Below are 19144 nucleotides of genomic sequence, written 5' to 3'. Positions count from 1 at the left end.
GCCTGCTTCAGATTCTGTGTCTCCCTCTCTCTCTGCCCCTCCCCTGCTCGTGCTCTGTCTCTCTCACTCAAAAATAAATAAACATTAAAAAAAAATTTTTTTTAAAAATATAGGACACTTACATGGCTCAGGTCATGATCTCATTGTTCGTGAGTTCAAGTTCCATATCAGGTAGCTTGAACCCCACTTGGTGTGAGCATGAGCCCTGCTTCAGGTAAAAAAACACGAGCCCTGCTTTCGGTGAGCCCCACCTCTCTCTCTCCCTCTCTCCCTCTCTCCCTCTCTCCCTCTCTCCCTCTCTCCCTCTCTCCCTCTCTCCCTCTCTCTGCCCCTTGTGAGATTCTCTCTCTCTGCCCCTCGCTCACTTGTGCCCCCCCTCAAAAAAAAAATATGTATGTGTATGTTTGTTTTTGCGGGGGGGGGGCAGGGATCCAAAAATTTAACTTCCTATGTATGTTTGAAACATTGGTAAAAATACTTGTTTAAATTTATTTTATGGACTTTATAAAAAGAATGAAACATTTAAAATAGACTTGAACTGAATCAGAGCTGATACTTAGTGTACAGTGAATTTATAAGTGTTAGGAAATGTTTGATATCCAAGAGTAAAAAGAAGGGTGTCAAAGTGTATATGCCTTTTTAACATTTCTTAGCACCCTTCTCTGGTTTTGGTGGATTAATGAGATAAAATGAGTTTTATTTAGGTGACTGGAGTGTTTAAGGTGGCAATTAAAGGAGAATTATTAGTGAATAAGAATGATATATAAAACTAAAAAAAGGTAAAAGTTCTAGAAGGGTAAGACATTGATTGTAAGACAGCTGTGTTAACTGCTTAATTATAGCTTAGTTTTACACTAGCCTGGGCATTTAGAAGATCAGACCAAGGTTAAGACATTAGAAATGATTTTCGTATTGGATTGGCAGTAACAAGGTGACAAAAAATCTTTTTGGGGGTCTTTCTTTTGGGACATAGCTGAAGATAACTTTTTTGACAAAATTTTTTGTTGTTTTTACAGAATTCTTTTTCATATAATGTAAAAAATACTGCTAGTCATTCATTGTCATGGGATTTTAGTCCAGATACCTCTGCTAAACAGAAATTCACATGGAATCTAGCTAAAGAAATTAATAAAAAAAGAGTAAATTTTTCTTGGAGTGTTAGATACATTAAGAGACAGTCCCTTTTACTGTAGTATGATACCACAGTCCAGATATATAAGTATTGATCTGTTAAGAAGAAAAAGGGAGAAAATTGCACCAGAAGCTCTGAGTCAGGGGAATTTAAAGGCACTTGAGAATTTCTTGTATTTCTGAGTTGACAAGGTGGCTGACCCAAAAGGAAATAGAGGATGCTGGGATGGGAAGAGGTCTTATAGTATATAAAAATGAACTGTTTTATTACCCAACCCAGCAGGCAAACTGAAGACTTACAGGCCACATGGATGACCTTATCTTTGGTTCAGTTTAGCCAGCATTTATCAAACCTTTAATGTGCCAGGCACTGTTCAAATCCATGGTGGATGTAAAGGTGAAAAGGGGATGGATCCTGTCCTCTGAGAAACCAGGGCAAAGGCCTGCTGGCCTGTGCTGGCAGAGGGAGCAGGACACACTGGAAAGACTGAACAAGAGAAGAGGAATTGCCTTGCAGAAGTCTACTATACAGTTGATTTGGTAGCGTCCGTTTATTTTGCAAGGGGAAAAAATGTCTCTTTTTGGCTGGATAAATCTGGTGGGACACAGATTTTTCTTTGTGCTGCCTGTGGATGTTTCATTGCATTTATTTCCTTGACCTTTTTGATGTGTAATAATACTTAATTTATCAAACATTTATTGAGCACACTGTACAGCGTTCTGCCAGTTAGGAGCAGAGAAGAGAATTCAAAGACTAATGTATGGTCTCCTCCTTTTTATCAATTCATGACTTCTTTGAATAGATGGCATGCATATATATATATATATATATATATATATATATATATATATATATATATATATATACACACATATGTATATATATATATAGCTGTAAAAGAATTCAGTTTTAAGTGCTATAATCAAAGTAAAAGCAGCGTGCTGTGGGTGACACTGTTCCTTCCTGTAACTGGCCAGGTCAGTGTTATGTCTGTTCTATTGATGAGGCATGAGAGAATAAATGAGTTGCTCGTAAATGAGTTAGTAGAACTGACTCAGACCCTTATCTTACAGTTTATACTTGGCTTCTTATTAATATTTACTTTATGTGTATGGAGGTCATTTGAAATGGTTAGATAAAAAATAACAGTGATAATAACTCACATTTATTGAACACTTATATGCCAGTTACCTAAGAGTTTTACATAATTACCTGATTTGATCCTTCAAAAATATGAGGTGTAGGTACTACGTGAGAAAATCAAGACTCAGGGATAAATTGCTTAAGAACAACAGCTATTAAGTGACAAGCCAAGACTCAAGACAAGTGTCTGAAATCTTTGGAGAAAAAGTAATTGCATGTTGGCAGTGTATATACACCAGTGACTTAAAGTTTTTGAAATCCAAATTTATCAAAACTGTTGTTAAGACATTTGTACCAATTATATATACAGTTAGAGATTTTAAATGTTTGTTTCATCTTTAAAATGTTATTATTTAAATTATAGGCCTGGTTGCCATTGGATTATGGAAATTTACCATCACTCTATAGATGTTAGAAGCTCTGATATCAGCTTATTTTTTAATTGCTTTTTTTGTTGATTTCAAATAGATCAGAGGTTGGATCTGTGCAAACTTGGGCCAAATGACAATGATACAGTTAGAGGACAGATAGTAGGTAAGTGTGGAAATTTAAAGTTATGTGAAATTTTGGCATCATTCAGACTGACCTAAACTCTGTGTATCTTTTAAATCCAAGTACACTAACTATAGCTTCATTGTATTGGCTTAAATTAAATGAGTCCCATAAAATATTTCAAACAGTGGATCCAGGTTCCTGGCTACCTTAATTTAAAAAATTATTTAAAAAAAACCCTTCAAATTATGAATAATATAAAAAAAAATAGAGGCTCCTGATGTAAAGAACTATTGATCCCTTAGGCATTCATTTAAAGTATGCGAATGTATGGTAGCACACTAAGATAAACTTTTACAGATGATCTGAAAGTTTTCTAAAAATAATCCTTAAACTGGTTTTTGATAAGAATATTCTATTGAACTTTGTTTAATGCTTTACAGTTTTATAATAATTGTGCTAATTGGAAAAGAAAATGAAGGATAGTATAACACTGATTGAAAAAGGGGAGAAGCTATTACTTTACTCATAAGGTCTGTCTTGAATTGATTCAGAGGAAGGGCTTAAAGGTAAAATTTTCTGAGACCTAAGAATTGATGGATTGAGCTTTGATCAAGATACATAGTGTGGTAGGGGTGCCTGAGTAGCTCAGTGAGTTAAGCGTCCAACTTTAGCTCAGGTCAGATCTCACGACTCTTGGGTTTGAGCCCCGCGTCAGGCTCTCAGAGCTTGGAGCTTGCTTAGGATTCTGTCTCCCTCCCTCCCCCCCCCCCCCCCCCCCCCCCCCGCTTGTGTTCTTTCTCTTTCAAAAATAAACATTAAAAAAAAAAAAAAGATACATCATGTGGTAGGACACTGATATGGACTCCTTTGAGGCTTCTTAAAAACAATAAAATGCAAGTGGGATCCCACCACTTCACTACAGAGCAGAATTTAGGATAAGTTGATTGCATTATGAACCTGTCAGAGGTTTCAGTTACTGAAGTTACTTTTGAAGGGCTTCATTTTCCCAGGAAATGAATTGGGTTCATAATGAATTGCCAGAGTAGCGACCTAACAAAGCCCTGTTGTAGTTACCACAGGGAAGTATCTACACTGCAGCCTTATTGAGAATTCTTGTCATTCTTAGATTGAGAAGGGAGTAAAAAAAAACCTCAAAAATAAATGCTGGCATATAAAACTTTAAGAACAATCACATTTAATTTGATTTTGCATGTCATATAATAATTTGCCAACTAATGTCCAGTAGTAACAAAATAGTTTTACTAGGTGTAAATTGGCATTTATAAAAACAACCAGCTTTCCTTTTGTCAGCAATTAGAAATATATCTATGGAGTATACTGTATAAAAAAGTAATGTTTTACTTTAAAATGTGTGCATGTGTAGTCCAATTTGAAGCTTTTGTATGAATTTAGTTTTCATAGTAGAGATGAGTTGGACTCACACATTATGCTTCATGATCCTGCCATTTAAAAACAGAATGAGTTCCAGTTCTTGCTGAATTGGACCTTTGCAAATAATTATAGGGGTACCTGGGTGGCTCGTCTGTTAAGTATCCAACTCTTGATTTTGGCTCAGGTCATGATCTCATGGTTTGTGAGTTTAAGCCCTGTGTTGAGCTCTGTGCTGACAGTACAGTCTGCTTGGGATTCTCTCTCTCCCTCTCTCTCAGCCCCTCCCCTGCTCATGCTCTCTCTCTCCCCCTCTCAAAATAAACATTAAAAAAATAATTATACATATTCGTAACACTTTTTGAGAAATGAAGAAAAGTATGCTAGAATACTAATTTTAAAAAATATATATCCCTTTCTAGTAATTTTATATACTTTTATATGTGTATATTTTTTATGGTTTTGGTTCAGTGAATGTAAAATTTTTGTTTTCCTTCACTTACTGTAACCATTATTAGTGTTCAAGGGGTGAATTATATCAATATATCAAAACTTGATTATTGGACGGTTAAGTCATTTTTTTGCTATTATAACATTGAAAGTTGTAAGCATTTTTGGACACTTAGCTTTATCCTTTTCTTGGAGTGTTACCTTAGGAAAAGATATCCCAGAGGTGCCTGGGTGGCTCACTCTGTTGAGCGTCCGACTTTGGCTCAGGTCATGATCTCACAGCCAGTGAGTTCAGGTCCTGCATCGATCGGGCTCTGTGCTGACAGCTGAGAGCCTGGAGCCTGCTTTGGAGTCTGCGTTTCCCTCTCTGCCCCTCTCCTGTTCATTATCTGTGTTTCAAAAAATAAAATGTTAAAAAAAAATCTACCAAATTGAGATGACTGATTCAAGTTTATAAATCTTTTCCCTGTTACGTTTAAAACTGTTACTCCGTTCTTCCCATGTCTTGTGAAGTTTTTCTTTTTTTGTTATAATATAAAAATAGAGAAGATAAGGAACACCCATAATATGCCATCATTGTTATTAGCTTGATGTATATACCTTTTCTGTTTTTTTAAATGAGATTATACTGTGCAGAACTTTAAATAACCTGTTTTAATCTGTCCTAAACATCTTTCGTTGTTGCTGTTGTTGTTCATAGATTTATTTCTAAAGCATTTTTGAAAGAGTGGGCTTTTTTTAATGTTTTTAAAATTTATATATTTTTTTATTTTGAGAGAGAGTGCAAGCTGGAGGGTGGGGGGCAGAGAGAAGAGAGAGAGAATCCCAAGCAGGCTCTGCACTGTCAGCTTAGAGCCTGATGCGGGGCTTGATTCCGTAAACAATGAGATCATGACCTGAGCAAAAATCGAGAGCCAGACACTTAACTGACTGAGCCACCTAGGTCCCCCATTTCTATAGCATTTTCAATGTTGTATAGTAGTCCATGGTGGGCAAATAATTAATGTAGCCAGTCGATTATTGCTGTTTATTTAGATTGTTTCTGATGTTTTAGTGCTAATGAACAGCGCTCTTATAAACATAGTACTTCTATGACTCCTTATATTGCTAGAATTAGACCATTTAAAAACACAAACCCACCTAGAAATTGCTTAGGTGTCTTGTAATATAGCATTCTGGAGCTGAAGCTCATGAAATCCTTAATTTTGAGCCTTAATATTATTCTAAACAATGCTAATGAGAAAGTACATCGTTTTTACAGTGATTATATATTGGTAAGCATTTCACTTAGCTTTTCTGTATAAAAACTGGTTAATGTTTTCTAGTACAACTTTCATATAACATTTTGCTTATATTCACCGAAGAGAGGTGTATTACCATGTTGTCACCTATAAATGATACTCATATAAAGGAGTGATGTGTTGAACTTTCTGATTTTTCAAAAGTTTTACAGAACTGGATGATTTTAGAATTTTGAGATCCTTCCTAGAATGAAGGGTCTTAAAATATCATACTTTATGTAGTAACTATTTAGGAAGTTAGGTTATAGTTGGGGTACCGGGTGGCTCAGTCAGTTAAGCATCTGACTTCGGCTCAGGTCATGATCTCACAGTTCATGAGTTCGAGCCCCACGTTGGGCTCTGCGCTGATGGTGCAAAGCCTGCTTGGGATTCCCTCCCCTCGCCCTTCCCCCCGCCCCTCTTTCTCGCTCTCTCTCTGCCCCTCCCACCCCCTTGTATGAGTTCTCTTTCTTTTTCTCTCTCTCAAAAGAAATAGACGTTAAAAAAAAAAAAAAAAGTTTGGTTATAGTCAAATTTGCCTGTTCCTTTCTATCTTTGAGGAGAATTACCAAAAATAGAATTAAAGAATATTAAAGCAGCAAGGAAGGACTTCAGGCTTATCAGTTAGCCTAGCTTCCTCATTATTTAGATTGGGATTATGTAAACTTTTAGGATTTTAAGTGTTTTGTTCAAGGTCACAGTGCTAAACTAGGTATTAGAGCCTGGTCTAGAGTTTACCTCTCTTGCTTCCAAATTTATAGTGGTAGTTTTACACCATACTAGATACTGATGTAGGGTTTTGACTTATGGAATCTAAGTGTTGCCCTGTTGCCAGAATCTGGTGTGTTTTGTTAAGTATTTTAAAGATGGGTCAAGAATTAAACCCAAATTGATATGAACTTTTCCAGTTCTTCTGTATGTGAATATACCTTTAATGCCTCTCTTAAGTATAGTAGGAGGCTTGCATTGCCCCATTACAATGGGCAGAAAGGATTTAGACTCCCCTCCATGAACATGATAAAGCATAGAAAATCATAAAATTCTAATATCACTCCTAAAGGGAAACATCTCATGGAAAAAGAAAATATAGAATTTATTAGAAGCTAAAGAATCCATTCTAAAGTATTAAGCCAGATGTCTTTAAATATACATATTTTAAATTGTAGAAAATCTTTCTAGTAATTATTCTTAGTAATTTTTTTGTTGTGTTATAGTAAGCCTTCAGTCCAGAGACCGGATAGGCACAGGAGGACAAGTTGTGGACTGCAGTCGTTTATTTGATAATGATTTACCAGATGGGTAAGCTGAAATCATTAGAGAAATGTGTTGATAATGTCCTTCAAATAATGACAAATAAGTTGACATTTATTGTATACTTTAGAAATTTGCTGATCAGTTCCAGAATCTAGATTTTCCTTGTACTTGGAAAATTAGCAAGGAACCTTGTCAAGTCCAATTTATAAAATAAACCATGAATCAAATGTGTTACATTTATTTTTTAAGAGTTTTGACTAGGAGACCATCAAATTTCTTGACAGATATCTCTGTCTTGTAAATACTATGTATTTAAAAGAACAACTTTTTTGCATGATTAAATTATTCAAAACAGGGCATATAAATGCTGAATCTGAGACATAACTCCATTTAGAGGGATGGAATAGAGATTTGTGGAGTAAAAATGACAAGAACATAGGAACATTTGTTGAGTATGTGTGTGTCAGATACCGTTGTAAGCATTTTATGTCATACGTTAGATCGTTTAACTCATATGCATGTGATTCTGGAATTAGACCATCCGGATTCCAGTCCTTCCTCTTCTGTTTACAAGCTTTATGGATTTAATCAGTTCATTTAACTTCTGTGAGCATTGGTTTATATTTACTTCTAGAAGAGGATGGTGATAATAGTGTATATGCCATAAATTGTGAGGATTAAATGAGATCATTCGTGTAAAGCACTTAGCACAATGTTTGCATATAGTAAGTGCTTAATATATAGTAATATATTTTATATTATAAATATGTATAATATTAAGATAATATATATAAATGATCAGCTACTGTTATTACTCCTGCCACTACTGTTGTTACCCTCATTCATTCCACAGATTAAAAACACGGGGTCAGAGAAGTAAACTTGCCTTAAAGGCCACATAATGGATGGTAGACTGGAACACAGACTTAATTAAGCCTTGATTCCACATCTCATGCTTTTGATCACTGCTTTCTCTGTCTGATACTAGTGCTGACACTTTCTGACTTCATTTTTAACTTGAATGAGGTGTAGTTTACGTACAATGAATTATTTCAAGTATATAATTGGTTGAGTTTTGACTTCAATTATTTTTGATATGGAATTTTACATCCAAGTCAGGGTATTTGCTCACTTTGTTTAAATTCTTCAAAATTGCCATAATTTAATTCTATTTATACCTCACTTTAGCTCCTTGATCTATATGTTAACTTTTGTGGATGGGATGTAGATTTTGGTAATTTTGAAGGGGAAGTTTGGGACGAAATAACTAAACAGTGTTAAGAGATTACAACAACGCAAGGCTTATTTTTCTAAGCTTTTGGTTCTTTATCGTACTTTTTTTCCCATTTGTTTTTATGATGTATCCTTTAAAAACTTGGTGTACATTTTATAATACAGTCGTACATATGTATAATTTACAAATTAATTGATAAGTAATACTCCAGTACTGTATTCTGATTGTAATCACAGGAAAAGACCTCTTAGCATTTCTTTATTTCCTGGTTTTTATGGCCTCTAAACCTCTGCTTGGGTTTTGGTGGAAGTATTAATATTATTACATTTCTGTGGTCATTTGCCCTTTTCTTTTATTGTTGTTACATGCATTAAAAAGTTATTGAGGAGGAAGTACCAGTCTTTTTAAAAAATTAATTTGGATAGGCTAAATGTTTTAAAAAGTTTTATATGCTTTAATGTTAGATTTAATTTTAAAAGTTAGATGTGATTTTTATTTTTAGTATGGCATTTTTTTTTTTTTTTTTTGCCACTAAATTCTGAAGAAATAGTGTAATTTAGTTGAGCCTTAATGACATTATTGAAAAGTTCTGAGTTTGGCTGATGGAGAATGTTAGGCACACCTCAGTGTAAATATTGTAGAAGTTTCAGAATTCCAGAAGATACAGTGTACATTTTAAAAATAAGTTGAAAAACATTCCTGTATTCTGTGTAATGATTTTCAGTTTGTCATTCCTGATTTATAACAGCAGATGTCTTCCTGGCTCGGTTATTGCCTTAAAAACATTCTGTATCCACCTTCTTATTAATGCCTTATCTCTCAATTTTTATTTAAGCTGGGAAGAAAGGCGAACTGCCTCTGGAAGAATCCAGTATCTAAACCACATAACAAGAACTACACAGTGGGAACGCCCAACACGGTAAGAACATACAAATATCTTTCCCTGGTTGTGCTGTTTGCTTTCCTGAGGTTGTCACTTTCTGTTTATCTGTCAGTCTTACCAGATTTCCTTTCTTGGTTTATACTGCTCAAGATCAGTAGATCTTACAGCGAGTGCCATTATTATTTTTTTTTAATTTTTTAACATTTATTTATTTTTGAGAGAGAGACAGAGTGTGAGCAGGGGAGGGGCAGAGAGAGAGGGAGACGCACGCTCTCTGGCTCTGAGCTGTCAGCACAGAGCCCGACGTGGGGCTCGAACCCAAGAACCGTGAGATCATGACCTGAGCTGAAGTCAGACGCTTCACTGACTGAGCCACCTGGGGACCCCTAGCAAGTGCCATTATTATTTTCAAAAAGTAATTTTCGATGAAGGTTGTTTAGCAAGTCATCCTGTTATTGCAGCTCTAGGGCCTGTGAAGGTAATTAGTAAGTATTGATTAAATAAGTTAACTGAATAAATTGAGAAGCCATCTCATTTCTGGGACTGTTAAAAATTTTTTTGAGTCTGTTATTGAATGGCTGTAAGAGAATATATATACCGGATCTTCATTTGTTCAGTCATGTAGGGGTATGATTATATCATTATATTACATCTAGTAAGGTCTGTGATCAAGATAAGAATGCAGATGCTCTGAGACCATAGGGAGGGCCCCTAACTTAGAGCAGGGAGCAAGGGGATGGTAGAAATTGCAAAGGAAAACTCTGAAGGAGGGGAATTTCTGAACTAAATCCTGAAGAATGTTCGAATTTAACCAGGTGAGGGGAAGGCGATAAAAGGTGTTCAGAATGGTGGTAACCGTGATCATTCAGTTCACCAAATGGTTCTATGCCAGGCACTGTGCTCATCATTTGCTCTGTTACCAGGGAACGAGGCCGAACAGCCTTCATGGAGCTTAATGTGTAGAGACATGAGGAAGTAAGAGAATTTTTGGAAATTCCAAGAAAGTACTTTTTAAAGTAACTGATAATGAATAGGATAAGTGGCTGAATTTCCTTTTTTGCTTTTAAAGTCAGAACAGAGTTTATTTGCCACTTCTAGTGAGTGTTTGTTTAGCCCTCCACCCCCTTTTCCTAAGCAGGTCTGGCACCAGACATAGATCATCAAATGGTTCTCTAAGTTATACCCACTTTTATTTATTGGGGATTAATTGCCGAACTCATTAAATCACAGTTTTCCCTATTATATTTTGATTCTCAGGTAAAAGCTTAGCTCACGTTGGCATTTTAAAAGATGCTTGAGAGTTGTATTTCTAGTATTAAACTGCCAAGGATTTTACTGAAGTCCAAGAACGTTTTACTGTATCTGAGTGTAAATGAATGTGTACCTGTGTCAGTGCTTTAGTGAAGTCCATTTCCTTCTAACTCCTTTAACTGATGAAATTCACTTTAATTTCCACCAGTATAAAGTTGATTGTGGTTGTAAATGTTAGTTTAAAAATTAACTCTTGGGGCACCTGGCTGGCTTAGTTGGTTAAGTGTCTGCCTTTGGCTCAGGTCATGATCTCACGGTTTGTGGGTTCGAGCCCTGCATCAGGGTCTGTGCTGACAGCTCAGAGCCTGGAGCCTGTTTCAGGTTCTGTGTCTCCCTCCCTCTCTGCCCCTCCCCTGCTCGTGCTCTCTATCAAAAATAAATAAACATTTAAAAAAAAATTAACTCTTGATTATCCTCTTACATTTTGGATTACCTACCAGTATACTGGAAGTTCTTTGAAGAGTCACATCATCATCTTTATTCATTGTGTGTGTGTGTGTGTGTGTGTGTGTGTGTGTGTGTGTGTGTGTGTATGCCAAGCACTGTTCCAGGTACAGAGGATATATATAGTGGGAAATGAACCAGGCAGACTTTCTTCTCTCAGTAAATATTCTAGTAAGGGAAAACAAGGGTACAGATTAAAAAAAAAAGTGTCAAATAATTGCTATGCTGAGAAACTAGGGTGATGTACTTACCAAATGCCTGGGTGACTACTTTAGGATTGAAGGTCAGGAAAGACCTCTCAGACATTTAAGCTTAAGCTATGATTTGAATGACAAGGAGGAGCCTGTCTGGCCTAGGGAGAATAAGAGAAAAAAGCTTTTGAGGTGGGAGGAAGAGCTCCTTTCCAGCACTAAAGGTAAACTGATCTTGGCAAGTTCAGGGAACAGGAAGAATGTCCAGAAGTGGAGTGAGAGAAAGGTGGGAAGTCAGATCTGAGAGGCAGGCCGAGGCTAAGTCAGGTAATGCTTTGTAAACTAGTACTCACATCTGTAAATATATGTGGATTTTGTATACAATGTAATTAAAATCAGTATAAAATGATTTCAATAAATAACTGACCTTCTGCTTTATCGTATGAGTTTGTACTTAGAGGTGTCAGGTTTACTTTGATTCAGAGTTCTTGAAATCATTCTATTTGCATTGATCACTCCATTTCCTTGTGATTGTCCCTGCAGTACATATGTCGTCTAGAGAACTCTACTTTCGATATCGCACTTGGGTAACTTTTTTTTCCCTGTTACTTTTCAATAGACCAGCATCTGAATATTCTAGTCCCGGCAGACCTCTTAGCTGCTTTGTTGATGAGAACACTCCAATTAGTGGAACAAATGGTGCAACGTGTGGACAGTCTTCGGATCCCAGACTGGCCGAGAGGAGAGTCCGGTCACAACGACATAGAAATTACATGAGCAGGACACATTTACATACTCCTCCAGACCTACCAGAAGGCTATGGTATGACTAGCAGAGGAAAAAATAAAGTGTGATATACTGATTTCAGCTTGCTAAGAAAGCCAGAAAATCAGCCGTAAAGAAGTTATTAATCTGGGTTTAGGGATTCGGCATGAAAATAAGTGTGTAAAACCTCCCAATCTGAAAAGTCTTTGAAGTGGTAGCGGACGGCCCGCCCAGCGGTTTGACTTGGGCTGGTCATTTAACCTCAACCCTTTGGCACTTACTTTATAAAGAAATGAGGTGAGTGACACCTCTCCTGGTCACAAAGCTGTTGCTAAGAGTACACGGAACAACGTGAGATTACTTTGCCAATAGGCACAATGTAAAGGTACGATGGTAGAGTTATCGATGATGATAATCTGAAGGCAGACCCACAGTGTGATTTTCTAGACCTGCATATTTAGAAGTGACTTCGAAAGCATATTTCTGACGGTATCTGTATATTTGTGTGGTCTATAATTTTGGATCATCTGAATGATTTGGGTTCGTGTTGGAAATGACTTAGTCACTTCTATGTTTGTATAAAATTATTATAGTCTTATATAATTTCCTAAATTGTAGAATTTCACATGGAAGATGACTTAAATCTTCTAGTTGAATACAGAACTTTCTAAAGTAGTCACAACTTGTGAATGCTCTTGTAGATACTATGAACTTGTCTTTTCCTTTCTTGCTCAAAGTTAACCAAAGGAATTACATCCTCGCCCTCTCAGCTGCCTGCAGATAAACCATTCTGGGCTGATGGTGACACCTAATGACCAACATTGGGAATCGCCCGATCTAACTTGTATTTTCTTTTTCCTCTACAGTATGTTGTAAACTGTTCTGCAAATGCAGAATTCTAGCTTTATTTTTTAAATATATTTGAACTCTTTAATTTAAAAAAACTAATTTGTCCATTAATTGTGCTGTGTTACACAGTTTAATGACCCAGGTAGCACAGTGATGAGAGCATGGACTTGGGAGACAGACCTGGGTTTATATCCTGGCTTTGCCACATGTTAGTCGTGTGACACTGGGCACATTAATTTCTCTGAGCCTCAACTTATCTTCCACAGAATGGGGAAATTGATAGTCCCAACCATGTAGGTTCGTTGCAAGAGAGGAGGGGTGATTTCATGTGAAGTGTCTGACACAAGGTCCAGCACAGGAAGCACTTAGTAAACTCTGGCTGTTATTATTAATGTTCAGACCCTAGAATAAAGTATCTTCTGTCATTTCTCTATAATTGAGATTATAAGGCAAGCTGTTTGGAGTGGGGTGGTTATATTTTTATTTTACTTGTGTGATTTGAATTAAAAACAAATTTTGTACACCTGAAACCTAGGAGTAAAGTGGGCGCCAGGGCTGAAGTTTTTGCAGCTGTCATCTATCACCGATTTTAGACATTTTTATGTTTATAATTTTAAGAAGCATAAACTTTAAATTGATTGACTTTATTGTAGGCTTATGAACAAAGGCATACTGATAAATATTAGTAGTTTCACCATTTCATATGTTAGAATTTTTCATTAGATTTTGTTTAAAGACAAGTGGTTCTGTTGCTTAAAAACACAAATAGACTAAAAACCATTGTTGAAGAAACTCTTCAGCAGATACCTCCTCTTTGCCCTGACTTCCTTATTCTCTTCCCAAGAGCTCGAGCTCGGAGTTCATTTTGCCTTTGACTTTTTTCTCCCCAGAATGCATGCCTGTTCTTTTAGTCCTTCTTTTTCCAGCTTGCTTATTTTTGTATCTTTGTCTATTTTTGACTATAGAGTGTCTCTCCTAGTGGAGTATTCCATCTTTTTGCCTTTGTTTGAGTCTAAATATAGTCTTGAGAATATACCTCTCTGAAGAAAAGAAAATACATAAGTTTTGGTATAAAATTAGGAATAATAAACAACTATTACCAGCCTGCAAACCCTTTGAAAGCTTTTGCAAGTCCTGTCAGCATCTCCCACAGTTGGTTAGCCTCTTCCTCTGAGCTTTCTTTTGTTCCGCTCAGGCTCCACTTTAAGAAAAATAAAAGATTATTTCTTCATGTTTGTTTGGTTTAAATATTGGTACTGTGACAATCTTGTTTTCTGTTTTCCATAGCAACATGTTTAGTATTTGAGCCACGTTGTAAATTTGTTGGATTTTAGATAGCTGGCCTCTGGCTCTCATCACCATTTATAAGGTTGTTTTCCAGGAGAAGATGTATTGAGTTGAGAAAAAAAATGATTTATAAAGCACTTTTTTTTTTTTTTTTTTGGTAATATAGTAAATTGGTAATTTGGAGAATTTATTAATATCATTCTAGTATCTATAGCTGTCTTTGATTTGGACTTTCTGAATATGTTTTTATTATTAGTGTTTCTTAATTTTACAGAGCAGAGGACAACACAGCAAGGTCAGGTGTATTTCTTACATACTCAGACCGGAGTGAGCACGTGGCATGATCCAAGAGTTCCTAGGTAAGAATATATCCAAACACGCTTCACACCACTGGATCCCTGTTTTACCTGGGATTTCTTTGATTATTTAATTTTCAATTTAAAATGGTTTATGTAAAAGGCTGTTTGTGACAGTCGTTTCAGGTAACATTTAGTGGAAAGCCTTTCCTGTTTCTCTGGAGTCCCACCCCAGTGCCCTGCCCCTAACCAGCCCCCAGTCCTTCTACCCTCTCACCCTGAAAAAAATCAGGGTGAAAACATGGGTCTTTGTGAGTTTGAAAATTGACCTGGAGAATAACATAAACCTTAAAATTATACACCCCCCTCCTTTTTTTTTAAAGGGTAGCAAATTGATATTTTTATTTCTGGTTATGCTTTTTAAATTTATTTTTATTTTTTAAAAATGTTTGTTTATGTTTGAGAGAGAGAGACACAGCATGAATGGGGGAGGGGCAGAGAGGGAAAGAGAGAGACACAGAATCCAAAGCAGGCAGGCTCTGAGCTGTCAGCACAGAGCCTTATGTGGGGCTCAAACTCATGAACTGAGAGATCACGACCTGAGCCGAAGTCAGATGCTTAACCTGCTGAGCCACCCAGGTGACCCTGGTTAGGCTTTTTAAAAAAAGGTTTATTTAATTTAACCTAATATGAGAATATTCAGTGTTCTCTTATGTATTCCTTAATCAACTTTTGTTTTAATGTATAAAGGAAATAACCTAAATTATATTTAAAAAAATTTTTTTAATGTTTATTTTTGAGAGAGAGGCAGAGTGCGAATTGGGGAGGGGCAGAGAGAGAGAGAGGAACAGAATCCAAAGCAATCTCCAGGCTCTGAACTGTCAGCACAGAGCCTGGTGCAGGACTGGGACTCATGAACCATGAGATCATGACCTGAGCCAAAATTGGATGCTTAACTGACTGAATCACCCAGGCGCCCCTTATTTATTTACTTAAAACTTTTGTCCTTTTTTTTTTTCTTTTTTTTTTTTTTTTTGGTATCAATTGGTACTATCGTGATTTTTCTTTTTTAATCTGTTAATATGACCGATTACATGGATAAGTTTTCAAATATTGAACTATTCTTGCACCCTTGAAATAAACCTCACTTGGTCATGGTGTCTCATGAATTAAATTTCTTTTAAATACCAGAACTTGCACATTTAAACTGTAGGCATTGTTGAATGCATTTACTAACCAAAATGTGAGCTATCTTTTAACTAAGAAGATGGAATGACACACAAGTCAATTTAGTAATTTGACATAACTTTTGATACATCTTAGTATCAAATAATAAGTTTTCAAACACTGTTTAGCTCTCAGAGGAGCTATTATTTTCTAATGAACAGATGCAAAGTGTCAGGTAATTCAGCTGAAACTGCAAAAAAGTTGAGTTCTAAATTCTAAATCAGCTTGATAAGCCGCGCATACACTTTTGTGAGATGAAGATATTTTATATTTTAAGTGCAGCATTCCCCTCCTCCCAAAAAAAGACCTATGGAGGGGTCAAGAGATCTTTTTCTGCCTAAAGCTTGTACTCAGAGCTCTACTTGCCAAGCAGTCATGTATTTGAATCAAAAACAGATGTGACAAGCTGATGTTGGATTGCTTTGATACTCTGTATTTACAGTTGACCCTTGAACAATGCAGGGGTTAGGGGCACCGACCACCCGCACAGTTGAAAATCTGTGTGTGACTTCTGACTCTCCCAAAACTTTGCCAATAGCCCACTGTTGACTATAAGCCTTAACGATAGATTAACACATATTTTGTGTGCTATTTAAAGTAAGCTACAGAAAAAATGTTAAGGAAATCATAGGGAAGGGAAAACACACTTTATAGTAAGTACTGTACTGTAAAAAATCTGCATATGAGTGGAGCTGCACACTGTAAACCTGTATTATTCAGCGGTTAACTGGTATTTATAAATGAAGCTATTATAATGTAAATGTTTTACGTTGTGATACAGCTTAATTAGAATCTTTCAAGGTGGCAACCAAGGAATGTGTTTTATCATTAATTATTCTATCAAGGTTGTCATTTCTGTGTCTTGATGATAAAAACTGTTTAAAAAAATAGTGGGGGAGAAATTTTTGTTTTGTTAATAAGCTCACTGAAAAGAAATCCAAGGGCCTAACTTTGAGAAACAAGAGTTTTGTTATGTAACTTATGAAAAGAAGGGTTTTGGAGTCTGTGTATACAATTGTAGGTCAATAATGAGCTTTTCTATAAAGTTATTTAAAATCATTGGCAGGAAATGTATAGAAGAAAAATGTGTTTTTTTTTTTAACTAAATTATTTATAGTGAGAAAGTTGATCTTTTGCGTTATCTGTTGAAAGAAAAGTGTGGAAGCTGGCATCAGAAGTTGAGAGAGATTTTGTTACCAGTGTTGGTAATGTTTCTTATTCCCAAGGAAACGTCAGTTTTTCATTAACGAGTAAAGGGTTTCTATAAAGGTTTGAGAATATTTTGAGTATCGAATAATGACTTTATAAAATAGTGCTCTGGGTTATTTTTCTTTAGTTTCTGTGTTCTAAGTTGTTAACCCTAAATATGTGTATCATATCTTTTGGAGGATCCTTTAAGTAAATATGCCTTTTGTGTGGAGAATCTTGTATCAAAGCAGATTATTATTATTTAGGTCGATTATTTAGGTTATATTAAAAAACCTGTTCAAAGACGTTTATAAAGTAGTATAACTCAGACACTTTTATTTAAAGGTACCCAATAAACTTAGATTTATCTGAGAAGTCCCATTTCATCATCTTTGGCGTTTCCCTTTAACACAGTGATAAATGCCTTGTTGTTCATTACTCTGCACACGATGTAGTCTTGCAGTCCAGATCGGTATTTTTATGGCTGCATAACATTCCATTTTTCTTTAATCATCTCCCGATTGGACATAAAGATTGCTTCCAGTTAGCTTCCTTCTCTTTTAATCCATTCTTTAGAGCTCTTCCACGTATGACTATGAATTTATAAAATTCTGAATAAAATTATATAATTTTCACTTTATGTCATTTGGTTTTGTAAACCAAATTCTGCATTATATCAAAAGAATTATTCATTCTTTGATTTTAGTAATCACTTTTCATTTCTAAAAATTCTGTGAAAAAATATCCACGTGTTTAATTGTTCCCTTTTTTTTTTTTTAATTTTTTTTTCAACATTTTTTTATTTATTTTTGGGACAGAGAAAGAGCATGAACGGGGGAGGGGCAGAGAGAGAGGGAGACACAGAATCGGAAACAGGCTCCAGGCTCCGAGCCATCAGCCCAGAGCCTGACGCGGGGCTCGAACTCACGGACCGCGATATCGTGACCTGGCTGAAGTCGGACGCTTAACCGACTGCGCCACCCAGGCGCCCCTAATTGTTCCTTTTTTAAGTTTATTTTTTTGAGAGAGAGAGAGAGAGAGAGAGAGAGTGTGTGGGAGAGGGGCAGAGAGAGAGAGAGAAAGGGAGAGAGAGAATCCTAAGCAGGCCCTGTGCTGTTAGCATGGAGCCCGACACGGGGCTCAATCTCAGGAATGTGAGATTATGACCTGAATGGGAATCTAGTCGGATGCTTAACTGACAGCCGCCCAGTCGCCCCACCCAATTTTATAAAATTATTACTAAACGTTGCATAGCCTAGCCATTCTGTTTGATGTAATTTTGTGGTTTATTGTTTCCACTCACTCTTAATCATCATGTCTTCGTTCAGGAGTATGTGGTGCTCTTGGTGAGTTTGTTTGATCTTAAGTGGTTGGAGGTCTGTGGACCTAAAGTGGGAAATGAGGAAGTTTTCGTGGACTCATTTCATCTCCCTTTTGAGTTCTCAGTGTAGTAGGGAAGTTCCAGATTTCCTTTTCCAAACTTGCTGCTGGCCTGGGGCTGAATTTCCCAGTTAACTACTCTCTGACAGCCCCGCCCCCAGCTGATGGCACCAGCTCAAGTCCCTTTTTTTTTTTTTTTTTTTAATTTGAGGAGGATCCTTGAAACTTTTCCTCCTCTTTGGAGACTGGCGTTTTTTTCTAAGCTTCAGTTTGTAGCAGAAGAGTCTCTTGGAGCACCTGTAAGCACAAGTCAGATCACTGTTGCGACAAATCTATGGGTGCTTATGTGTGTCTGCCATTATGTTTCACCTTGACCAAGAAGAGGTTATTTCAGGAAAAATCTTTTTCTAGTTTAACTTTTAAAACACGATTTTGATGAGATTTATCAGTATAATTATCTGTTACAGTTTAAGTTTACATTAGACACGTTTTTATCTTATTCTTTAAGGTCCTGTGAATCTTTGTTTACATACAGTAGTACTTTAAGAATGTGCGGTACACGGGGCGCCTGGGTGGCTCAGTGGGTTGAGCGTCCGACTTAGGCTCAGGTCATGATCTCACCATTCCCGAGTTCAAGCCCCATGTCTGGCTCTGTGCTGACAGCTCAGAGCTTGGAGCCTGTTTCGGATTCTATGTCTCCCTCTCTGTCTCTGCCCCTTCCTCACTCATGCTCTGTCTCTCTCAAAAATAAATAAGCATTAAAAAATTTAAAAGAAAGTAAAATAAAATTCCAAGACCTGAAACCTTTGAAAAACAAAGTCTTTAAAAAAAAAAAAAAAAAAAAGTGCGGTACAGTAACAATGGTCTTTGATCCATTAAAAGCCTTTCTGCTTTTTTTTTTACTGTATCAGTAAGCATTAGAGCATTCTTCCCTGGGTGTCTTAAA

The 19144-nt window shown here is 36.4% G+C and overlaps 1 protein-coding gene across 2 annotated transcripts in view; it reads left to right on the top strand.

The window, feature by feature from the left end:
* Nucleotides 1-19144, top strand: part of SMURF2 (SMAD specific E3 ubiquitin protein ligase 2) — a 116628-nt gene that overhangs the window by 76053 nt on the left and 21431 nt on the right. For both annotated transcript variants that reach the window (XM_042967679.1, XM_042967678.1), the window contains exons 5-9: nucleotides 2744-2809; nucleotides 7104-7188; nucleotides 9213-9296; nucleotides 11826-12028; nucleotides 14382-14466. In XM_042967679.1, coding sequence (XP_042823613.1) covers nucleotides 2744-2809; nucleotides 7104-7188; nucleotides 9213-9296; nucleotides 11826-12028; nucleotides 14382-14466 — 523 coding nt within the window. The remainder of the gene's footprint in view (nucleotides 1-2743; nucleotides 2810-7103; nucleotides 7189-9212; nucleotides 9297-11825; nucleotides 12029-14381; nucleotides 14467-19144) is intronic.

This window comes from Panthera tigris, chromosome E1 (genome assembly GCF_018350195.1).
Source record: "Panthera tigris isolate Pti1 chromosome E1, P.tigris_Pti1_mat1.1, whole genome shotgun sequence".
NCBI classification, from domain to species: Eukaryota; Metazoa; Chordata; class Mammalia; order Carnivora; family Felidae; genus Panthera; species Panthera tigris.
This window is presented reverse-complemented; position numbering and strand designations above follow the sequence as displayed.